This window comes from Carcharodon carcharias, chromosome 30 (genome assembly GCF_017639515.1).
Source record: "Carcharodon carcharias isolate sCarCar2 chromosome 30, sCarCar2.pri, whole genome shotgun sequence".
In the NCBI taxonomy this organism is placed as follows: domain Eukaryota; kingdom Metazoa; phylum Chordata; class Chondrichthyes; order Lamniformes; family Lamnidae; genus Carcharodon; species Carcharodon carcharias.
In genome coordinates, this window is record NC_054496.1 from 3,288,826 (window position 1) to 3,300,380 (window position 11,555).

Consider the following 11,555-nt stretch of genomic DNA (forward strand, 5'->3'; position numbering starts at 1 on the left):
TGTTGCAGATTTGTTATTCGTGATGGAGTGGCAGCCTGATGAGCAGGGTCTTCAACAAGTGCTTCAGCTGCTCAAAGACTCTCAGTCGCCAGACACAGCAACACAGCGTGCAGTGCAACAAGTATCCTACCTGTTTAAAGATTTGCATCACTTTAGGGAAATCTGTTCACAATGCTGGCTTTCCATTGTTTTATCCCAATGACTGGCCTGACTGTTCATCTCTGCCAGGCTCTGATTCTTGCTTTAGTGTTCTTATTGGCTCTTTGTGTGATCAAACTCATTGATCTGAGCTCATTGCTACCCAGATACTCCTCACCAACAGATGTGTGAATATGGTGTGCATGAAGAGTATGTTCCCCACATATAACCCCCAATGCATCCACTATCTCTATAGCCACCACCTTCAGCACACTGGGATATAGGTCACCTAGTCCAGGGGGTTTATCAGCCTGCAATCCAGCTAACTTTTTGTCTGGGAGATTTTCTGTTTCATCTTCCATGAAGACATACCAAATTAATTGTTTAGTTTCTCCACTATAAATTCTCCTGTGTCCACCTGTAATGGGCCCACATTTGTCCTAAATGATCTTTTCCTTTTCACATACCTTAAAAAAAAAAGTTTTTAAAGCCTGCCTTTGTTTCTCGCTAGTTTGCATTCATATTCTCTTTTCCTTTTCTTGGTCCTCCTTTGCTGGGTCCTAAATTGCTCCTAATCCTCAGGCTTGCATATCAGCCACTTCCTTTGATCTAATGCAGTCTTTAACTACTTTTGTTAGCCACAGTAAATTCACCTTTCCCATTGGGTAGTTGTGCCTTAGAGAAGTGTGTATATTTTTTGTAGACCATGTAGTACTTTAAGTACTAGCCATTGCCTGTCTACCATCAAATCTTTTTGCGTATTTTTTCCAATCCGCCGTTGCAACTTGCCCCTCATACCTTCATAGCTTCCTTTGTTCAGAGTTCCCTAGTTTCAGAATGAACTATATTGCATTCAAACTTAATGTGAAATTCTATCATGTGGCCACTCTACCCAAAGGCTCCTTTACAGCAAGCTTATGAATTAGTCCTTTCTCGTTATATAATAGTAAAATAGTATACTAATATAATACTAAAATAGTTCTTCGATGTGCTGCTCCAGAAACCCATCTTGTACACATCCAGGAATTCATCCTCCACAGCATTAGTGCTGATTAGGGTCACCCAGTCTGTGTAAGTTGAAGTTGCCCATTATTGTTGTGTATTACCCACATTACATGCATCTCTAATTTCCTAATTTATACTGTGTCTAACATTACCACTACTGTTTGCTGGCCTATAAACAACTCCCATCGATGTTTGCTGCTCCTTGCTGTTTCTTAGCTCTACCCAAACTGATTTTACACCTTGATCCTTCAATCTAAGACCCTCTCTTACTAATGTATTGATTTCATCTGTTATCAAGAATGCTACCCCACCACCACCTCCTTTTTACCTATCCTTCCTAAATGATAAATACCCTTGAATATTCAGTTCCCAATCTTGGTCACCCTGTAGCCACATTTCTGTAATGGCAATTAAATCATACCACTAATGATTTTCTGAATAATTAATGATCTGAGTTTAATGTGTGACTTCTGTTTAGTCTACCTTATAGCATCTGTAGTTCATGTGAGGGTGAGGGGGATTTCTGTACTGCATTGCTTTATTGTCCTGAGCTTCACTTCTCAGAAATTGGAGCAGCTGAACCAGTATCCAGACTTCAACAACTACCTGATCTTTGTACTAACCAGACTGAAATCTGAAGGTGCTGTTAATTAAGCTATCTGTTCCATTAAAAAAACTTGTACACTTCCATTTCATTCAATGCCTGGCAGGACATGGGTTCATCCGCAGGAGATGTGGCCAAGTCTCTGGCAGGACACAGGGTGATTGTTGCCTTGCAGCTAAATCTTAGGGTGAAGTGTGCTCCCTCCCTGTATTGCAACCTATTGGTGTTTTAATAGACTCAAATGGAGCACAAATGCCAGGATGGGCTGAATTGCCTGTTTGTGTTACATATACTGTCTCATGTAATATGTTAGCACTGCTTTTAATAAACAGTTACGGAAAAGCCCTGTGATGAGCGGCGAATGTTATGCTGTGGTATTTGGAACCATTCTAGTGTGTAACATTCTCTCTTTTTTCAGATGAACCGACACGGTCCCTTAGTGGTCTCATTCTCAAGAACAATGTCAAGGCTCATTACCAGAGTTTCCCACAGGGTGTTGCTGACTTCATCAAACAGGAGTGTTTAAATAACATTGGCGATGCCTCTCCACTCATTAGAGCAACCATAGGTAACTCAATGAACCAGGCTCTAATAGCTGCATTGTGGCCTCTGATATTCAACCACCAGTTAACCTAACGTCCTGTTTATTCAACCTCTCGACCTGTATTGCAGAATGAGAAAATCCTCAAGATTAATGAAACATTTAATGACCTACCCTGGTGTTCTACCTGTTGCCCATTTGTAAGCAGAGTGTTCAGTGAATTTGTACTACTGTGTTTAGAGTCAGCCCTACAGAGATCATCGTATGTAGTATGTGTATGCCTGGCTTTTCCTCTTGTCTGGTCTGCTGTTCAAATTGTGATGGTCTGCAGCCTTGGGCATATAAGGCTTGTGTAAATAACCTGCTTTAGTAAAGGGACTTTATCTAGACATTGTGTTTAAAAGGATTAAATGTTTCTGTCTTGTTAGACAATTAGAATTTGAGGGTTATGACTGCTCTTAAAATTTAGATGGTAATTTAGATTCGAGACTTTACCGTGAAGCACTTTTTTTTAATCCATTCACGGGATATGGACTTTGCTGGTTGGGCCAGCATTTATTGCCCATTCCTAATGGCCCTTGAGAAGGTGGTGGTGAGCTGCTGCCTTGAACTGCTGCAGTCTGCGTGATGTAGGTACACCCAGTGCTGTTTGGAAGGGAGTTCCAGGATTTTGACCCAGTGACAGTGAAGGAACAGCGATATATTTCCAAGTCAGGATGGTGAGTGACTTGGAGGGGAACTTGCAGGTGATGGTGTTCCCATCTATCTGATGCCCTTGTCCTTCTAGATGGTAGTGGCCATGGGTTTGGAAGATGCTGTCTAAGGAGCCTTGGTGAGTTCCTGCAGTGCACCTTGTAGATGGTACACACTGCTGCTACTGTGTGTTGGTGGTGGAGGGAGTGAATGTTTGTGGATGTGGTGCCTATCAAGCAGGCTGCTTTGTTCTGGATGGTGTCAAGCTTCTTGAATGTTATGGGAAGCTGACCTAGGAAACACAAGAATTATCTCTAGTCTCATGTGTTCAGTAGACAGTTTAATCACAGAGCTGTTCCAAATTTTGTTTTAAACCCTAAAGGCTGCAGGTGTTTGTGAGGAGTTTCGCACCTCCCCACGTCATGTTCATGCAGACCCATTGTTTCAAACAGCCATCTTTAAAACAGGCAGCGGTTTATATTGGCCAACAGCAGTAACCATAACAAAAACAGAATTACCTGGAAAAACTCAGCAGGTCCGGCAGCATCGGCGGAGAAGAAAAGAGTTGACGTTTCGAGTCCTCATGACCCTTCGACAGAAACCATTACTTATTTTAGTATCAGTTTCAAACTTGCCAATTATAATCCCTTCAATGCTCATTTATTTCAAGCAGAAACAACTGCTTTCTCATTAAGGTTAATTCAGTATTAAAGTAAAACGAACACCCTGATATTGTAGCATTTTCTGCATAATTAATGCAAAGCTGATCTAGTTTGTAATGCGCATCATGTCATCTGTTGCAAACACTTAGCAGTTTTTGAGTCAAAATTAGAAAGCTCTGGCAGTTTAAAAACATCCTTCAGGCCAAAGTTCTACTATTTTTGTTTGAATTTTACCTGCAAGCAAGTGAGAAGTAGTTCATTCTCTCAATAAATTACTGATACCATTATTTGTTTTTCCTCCTGTTAAATTTAATAAATCCCTATTACAAATTGCTGCAGTATGGAGATCTACAACTTAGTTTGCGCAATACGATTTAGAAGAATTAGAGAAGTCTTATTATAATGAATGCTCTGTTGTCATCAAGCCTGTCAAACATTAAATTATCCATGCGCATCACAGGCATTTGCGTTCAGTTGGACATGCTGGTTATATGCCATGGGAACTGAGTTAATAACCTATATAAGGTGTAACTAAATGAGCTTTTACCTCATTGCTAATGTAGTAAAATTGACTATCTAACTAATGAGTAATGCTTATAGTTGAACTGAGTTGAGTTCCTAATAGTAAATGTATATCACTCAAAAGTTGAGCTAACTATCAGTACAGTTCCTTATTCTTGTAATCTTGCCCAGCACTTTCTTCCTGTGGTTAATTATTGATCAACTATGTGAATCTTCTGAACATTATTTGTTCAGAATAATTTTAATTTGCCCTCCTTTAATGAGACAATAGATTTACAGACACCACCTGGTGCCTGGGTGCATATACAGTCTCTTCAGTTAAGCAGTCAGCTCCTCAGATTAAAGTGACAGTGCTGGAGGGGTCGGCTTCAGCTCTGAAGTTCAGTAGCTGGTTAGTGGACTATAATTCACTTGGGAAGGTTTTACTAACAGTAAAATATTGCACTTGTCCTGTTACAAAAATCCCATCTGCTCATGATCTTTAAACTTCAGAGCTGCAATTTGCTGCAGAAAGGTACAGGGTCCTGAGTGAGTCCCAGCAGATGGCTACAGGAGAAAGGGGTTTAATTTAAGTTTGTGTATATCTGTTTGGTGTTGATTTGGTTACATCATTAACCTTGAGTGATTTGTTTGGAACTTTGCCCACTACAAGGAATCCAAGTGTATTTCTTTTGGTTCAGTGACTTTGGGGTCCTTCAGAAGTGGCTGTCTTTGAACTGGGATCAAGTCATGGGTTTCAGTGTTGTGATAAGGTATTGAGGGAGGAGCATGCTGTGGTTGGCAATCTCTGGAAGTGATGAATAAAAATGTGATGCTGATGATCTGTGTATTCGTACTGAGATTCAGAGCCCTATCTGTCAGTGAGTATTTTCCTTTTCTGGAGTGTGTGCACAGTCCAACGCCCCCACTCCCACCCTGTCCAACCCCACACCACCATCAGGTTATAGTGTGTGGGACCGCAGTCAGTAGCATTGACCCATTGAAATGCAGGCGTTTGTCTGACCTTATGGTCGGGTTTTTGCAGGTATTTTGATCACCACCATTGCTTCAAAGGGAGAGCTGCAAGCTTGGCCAGAGCTTCTGCCTCAACTCTGTAACCTGCTTAACTCTGAGGATTACAACACCTGTGAGGGAGCCTTTGGAGCTTTGCAGAAGATTTGTGAGGATTCATCAGAGATGCTGGATAGCGATGCCCTGAATAGACCTCTCAACATCATGATTCCCAAGTTTCTGCAGTTTTTCAAACACTGTAGTCCTAAAATCAGGTAAGAATTTATTAAATCCTATTGCTCAGCTGTGAAAGGTTTATGTGCTGGAGCAGCAGGGGTCATAATTCACATGTATCCCTCTCTCTCAGGTCCCATGCAATCGCTTGTGTGAATCAATTCATCATTGGCAGGGCCCAGGCACTGATGGACAATGTCGACACCTTCATTGAGGTACGGTGTTTGAGCATTTGAGTAATAGACTAATTGCCACTGTCCCAGTCAGCCATTTGTACATTCCTGACATGTGCAGCAGTGGGAACCCCTGAACTGGTGAGGAAAGTTGGTTAGGGTTGTGCATATGCTCCCTATCGAGAGAATCCTGCTGGAAAGCCTGCATGAACAGAGTTGACTCTGGCTATGCCCAACAACACACTGGCTCAGGCATGAATAATGGGGCCTAGTGGCTCCTGTATTTCAGCATCTTCAAGTGTGGAAAGAAAAACCTGATTCTGTGGAGATAGATTGGGAAAAAAATCAACAAATTAGTCTGAAATTCTGTTTTTGAGTTGTTCTGTTGCTTGCAGGTATGAAGTGCCTCGGGACACTTTGCTTTAGTGTTTTGTTTGAAATGATTTCCTTTTGATTCCGAGCTGTGTGCTTCTCCAATGCAAAATGATGCATCCTCTTGATGACATACTGGGAGAATTGTGCAATGTTCAGGATGCAGCAAGAGTTTGCTCCCTCCAAAGTTTCTTCCAAACATTCATGTTATTAAAGGGGAGATACATTTTTATTTACATGTCACAATTCAATTATTTTAATTGAATATTAAAAGGTGTATGCACATCGCAACTGTGTCTCTGCTGACTGTTTAGCTTTCAGCCCTCCATGTGACAGGAAGGAGCTGCAATATTGCCAGTTGACCATACTGTGTAGGAAAGATACACTTTCTTCTTCCTTTGCTCTATTTATTTTTGTTTAACTTTTTAAGTTTCATTTTATTTCTCCTTGGCTGCACCTTCAATTGAAGCTAGTGCCCACACTGGGAAAACTGGCCTGCCTTTGTGTAGAAGTGGAGAGACCAATCGTGTTGAACGTGCCCTGACTGACTCGTGACACGACCTGCATGGGTAACTTAATTGGATACAGACGTAAAAGACAGCATTAAAATAAAATCAGCCCTTAGCAAGGGTTCAGAAAGTAACCGTAAGGTCCCTTGTATAGCATTTTCAGGATTGGGCTATGCTAAAACAAAGCTCTGATTTATTTCCTGCAGCACTTGTTTGCACTGGCAACAGATGATGATTCAGAAGTGAGGAAGAATGTGTGTCGGGCGCTGGTGATGCTGTTAGAGGTTCGGATAGATCGTCTTATCCCACACATGCACAGTATAATCCAGGTATGTATCTGCATTGTGTGTAGTGAGATGCAGGTAGTGTTCACACGATCCAGCTATGTAGAGATACATGTCTGCTGAATGAGTGTACACGGTATAATTTAGGTCTGTGTATTGGTCTTTGGTTTTAGACTTAGTTTGGCAGCTGGGGTTCTGTAATTGTCGACCTATTTGTTCTGATTGATCGGTTAGACCATAACACTGGGAAAAACAAGTTAATCGCCAGTAAATTCCATATGAAATAACTTCAGTTCATTGTGATTTGGAAAGAAAAGCTCCAACATTTTGTGCCAGATCAATAAATGATTTAGAAGTGTAGTCACTTGTTAGAGTTGACATGATCCAGCAGCAGTGAGCTGACTGTCAAACTGCTTTTGATACTGAAATTTGACAGAAGGACATTGGCCAAGGCAGCATGATAACCTAGTTCAGAATTATCACCCATGCCATGTACCGAACCCGTGAAACCATTAGACATAGCTGCAGTTTAACATCTCATCAGAAAGACAGCACCTTGGGCAGAGCACCTCTCTTTTTGGTACTGTCTTGCCATGGCATGCAGCATTCTCTGTTACAGTGCTGTTGTCAGTCTAGTTCCTGTGCTCATGCCCTGAAATAGGGCTGAAATTTCTGCCCTTTGGACGGTTCTGCCCAGCTGAGTTATGTAGGCTGGGTTGGAATCATTGACACAGGAGGTTTATTCGTGGATTTGCTGTAGAGCTGACTTCCTCGTGAGTGTTGAGACTTGGAAAGTTGGGTGTATCTTTGAACATGTTTAAGTGGGTCTCTGCTAGTTCCATTGATAAATGCACATCATGGTAACTGAGCCATTGAGAAGCTGGAAAAGTCCAGGTTCCAATCCCAGCCTCCTCTCTGGACTGGCTACAGTTCACCTGTTTATTTCAGAGGGGTGGATTCATCCTACTCCTGTGTAGATGTGTGGGAACAGGGTCAGATGTAGATGTGGTGTCCCTCCCTCATGGGAAAGGTACTGAGGGTGGCCAATGCTCATAGACATGGACACGGACTTGAACTTTACCCAAAAACACCTCCACCCAACCCCCCTGCTGAGTCACTAACTGTTGGTGAGTGCTAGTGAGTAAGCTCTCTCTCTGGGCAGACCCCAGGGTTATGCTGGTTTTCTGGAGCTCACAGTAACTCCCTGTTTTGCTTTTACCTCTAACTCCCAGTACATGCTGCAGAGGACACAGGATGCTGATGAAAACGTGGCTTTGGAAGCGTGTGAGTTCTGGCTGACATTGGCTGAACAGCCCATCTGTAAGGAGGCGCTATCAGGACACCTCATACAGTAAGGATCAGCAAATGAGTGGGGATAGTGGGAGCGGACTGCCTTCACAGCAAAGAACTGTTAGTCACACGGATCACGGCCCATCTAGTTCCTCTTCTACCATCCTGCATGTTACAACGAAGGAGTTATTGTCTAATCACAGTGATCAGTCTCTCTCAATGAGTCTACAACAGACCCAGACATGAGGTGTGGAAAACCCCCAGTGGTGGAAAGAGTTGGGAATCATGGGTCCAGAGTTACCTGTTCCTTCCAGGCATACTCCACTCACCACCCTGCAGGTCCCCAATTATTCATAAGCTGGGTCTCTGTTATTTTCTGAAATAAATCTAATTTACATTTGAATAAATCAGTACAAATTGCTTCCACTGCGTCCAAAGGGAGCCTGTTCCATAAATTCACTGCTTGCTTACTGTAATGATGTTTCCACAAGTCAGTTGTGCACTTACCCCCCCCTATGTGTGCAGGACATGGTTTCCTGATTCTGCTAGCATGGACAAAGTGAAACAGATTCTGGATTATAATATCACAGGAAGTACGAGGTGCACCTTTGAATAAGAGGTGCCTTATCACTACTATCAGATACCCTATCTTTGTGTTCTACTTTGGAGGGTGTTCTTCTTTCTGTTAATAAACAAGATCTGATGTTTTGTCTTTTTTAGATTGATTCCTATTTTAGTGAATGGGATGAAATACTCGGAGATTGACATAATACTTTTAAAGGTGAGAACAGTTAGCTGTTGTAATGCTTTGTGGATTGGGCAGTGGGTTAGTTGGTCAACTTTTGGTTCCAAACTCAATCACCAGTCTTGTAAGAAGTGAGTTTGAGGCCAACTTGGAGTTCCTGGTGAATCTTGTTGACAGCTTTGCTGGGAGTTCAAAGGATGACTGGTGAGTAATGGGAAATGGCATGCTAATGCAGTAGACCCTGTGTTCTGATATTGGGTTAGTGTGAGGGCATTTTATTCTGTGCTGCACTAGTAAAATTATCTCTTTCCAAGACTCTACAATATTATCCTTTTATTTGCTGATCTGTGCTGTTATTTCTATTTTGTGCCTATACACCTGTTCTTTCTATTTTGTGCCTGTGTATAGGGTGACGTAGAAGAGGATGAAGCAGTTCCGGATAGTGAGCAGGACATAAAGCCCCGGTTTCATAAGTCCCGCACGGTTACATTGCAGCATGAGGAGGATGCTGCTGAGGAAGATGAAGACTTTGATGATGATGATGATGACACTCTTTCCGACTGGAACCTGAGTATGTTTGTGTAGAGTGACTACTTCCCCAGGAAGTGTCTGTTTACTCATTGAGCCACTTTGGAGGGGGGGGGTGCAGTGCCAAGACTTTGAGCCTCCCACCTGAACTGGTGGGCTAGTGCACCAACCTCTGGTATTGAGCCGTGTTGACTAGGTAGGTCCCTGATCTGTGCTGGGTTAACTGTGCCAAGCTGAAGGGCCCTTCTCCTGACCTCTATGAATCACAAGTCAGTACTTTTAGTAACAAAAGAGATAAATGGGAAGGGGGAGCTCATCAGGAAGATGACAGAAGGAACCTTAGGTTTGTAGTTTCCAAACTCGGTACAAGTCTTTACTTGTTACCAGGTGGGGTACAAATCATGAGAAGGTGCGAGAATGGACCCTTTCTCCCACAGGACAGTTGGAATTGTCCACCACAGTGTAACCTGCCATCTTGTTTGGGTTTATTGTGGTATTGTTTGAGGTCTAGTGTAGGCATTTGTTATGATCCAGTTAGGGACCAGTAACATGTTGTCTAAAGTGGAAAAAGTTTGAAATCTTAGTTACTCACTGGGAGAATAAAGCCAGAAGATTCCATGGTTTTAAACAAAAAAAATAAGCTTTACCATAACCATACAAAGAAAAAAAAGCAATCTGCAATATCTCTTCTACTCTAATATTTAGAATTAACATGAGGTAAATATGAATTAACAGGCAAGCTGTGATCTAACACAACACACTGCAAATTTACATGGCAGACGTGACTAAGATACATCTCTCAGATTACTGCGCAACCCACCCAGATCTTATTGACGCTGAGTCTCAAAATCTCATTAAAACTTTCTCTCCACCAAGTGGGATTTCAACTCTTCACTTTTGAAAATCTAGCCTCCTGAATTCCTTCAAAAGCCACCCTACCTTGGACTGCCTCAACAATTGCTCACCTCCGGATAGTTAAATCTCTCCTGCTGAGACTGTTCCATGTGATTCACAAAGCTGCACTCTTGCCTCTAATTACCTTTCGCAGATTGCTAACTTCACTAATATGGCGCTGCCCCTTGGTTTCTCTGGACTCCAGTCTCCCAAATGTGCTGAGCTATAAATGTCTCCCAGGGCTTCTCTGAGCCCTATCTGCCTAGCATGGAGCCAATGATCTTCTACCACCTTCTCAGCTCCCCAGGACTTTTCTGGGCCCTAACTGCACTGAACAGCTCCCAGGGCTTCTGGGAGCTGCAAATCAATAAGGTTCAAATTACAACTGACCACCTCTCCCAGGAAACACAGATAAATTGAAACCAGAGAACCACACTAAGCTCCACCCATCTGCATAATGACATCACCTTTCAGGGTTCACTGGATGCTTTTAAACTAATTTAGCTCTAACTCCGAAAACAAAACATCTCCTCTGGACTGCACTTCTTTCCAAGCAGTGTTAGACATCTTATCTCCAGCTAAGTAAGCCCACCTGCTGTTTTATGGCTCCATCTCTTCTATTCTGACTGCTTTAGACAATCATGGGTAACCTTCTGAACTGCCATTTTCTTTTAGATGTTTTGGCAGTCTCTGAAGCTGAGCGTTTTAGTTACCTTACCTTCACAACAACAATCTTCCCAGAACTAAACATTGCCACTAAGTATTAATATGAACCATTAGCTGGACATTTGTCACATTGGAGTAGTTTGACCTAATGGTGGGCCTGGTATGCTGTTTACTCTGGAATGGTTGTGTTTGCAAACACACTGGGTGACTATACAGACTCTAGGTTGTGTGACTGTGCTTGTGCACACTGGTGTGTATGTACTGGGTGAACACTGCTCTTCATGCTACTGTTTTCCTTTCAGGGAAATGCTCAGCTGCTGCTCTGGATGTCTTGGCCAATGTTTTCCGGGACGATCTTCTTCCTCATCTTCTGCCACTACTAAAGGGGCTGCTGTTCCATCCAGATTGGGTTATTAAAGAGTCCGGAATCCTGGTTTTGGGAGCAATCGCAGAAGGTATGAAGCAAGAATTGAATGTTGGAAATGTGAGCTGAGCTGAGAGTGAGAGCAGCTCTTAAAGCGGCATGTTCTCTGAGTGCAGAAATCAGTGAGAAAGCCTCTAATGCCTGATGTGTTTGTGCCTGAATTCTGGACAGCTGGTTTCAACTTGTCCTTGTACTGCTACATAACATTCAGTTTATAACTCAGGCTGTTGCAGTTAGACCTAGATTCCACAAGTTTTATAAATGCTTTTTTCCCCCCAATG

At 42.5% G+C, this 11,555-nt stretch overlaps 1 protein-coding gene across 6 annotated transcripts in view; it reads left to right on the top strand.

Moving 5' to 3' along the window:
• LOC121271345 (transportin-2) overlaps positions 1–11,555 on the top strand; it is a 46,464-nt gene that overhangs the window by 14,892 nt on the left and 20,017 nt on the right. For 5 of the 6 annotated variants that reach the window (XM_041177290.1, XM_041177291.1, XM_041177289.1 and 2 more), the window contains exons 2-11: positions 9–121; positions 1,708–1,783; positions 2,166–2,315; positions 5,190–5,430; positions 5,523–5,604; positions 6,650–6,772; positions 7,960–8,078; positions 8,738–8,798; positions 9,171–9,333; positions 11,153–11,305. In XM_041177290.1, the coding sequence (XP_041033224.1) occupies positions 23–121; positions 1,708–1,783; positions 2,166–2,315; positions 5,190–5,430; positions 5,523–5,604; positions 6,650–6,772; positions 7,960–8,078; positions 8,738–8,798; positions 9,171–9,333; positions 11,153–11,305 (1,267 nt within the window). In that variant the 5' untranslated portion in view covers positions 9–22. Of the gene's footprint in view, positions 1–8; positions 122–1,707; positions 1,784–2,165; positions 2,316–5,189; positions 5,435–5,522; positions 5,605–6,649; positions 6,773–7,959; positions 8,079–8,737; positions 8,799–9,170; positions 9,334–11,152; positions 11,306–11,555 lie in introns of those variants that run through there. The other variant, XM_041177294.1, reaches the window with a different exon arrangement.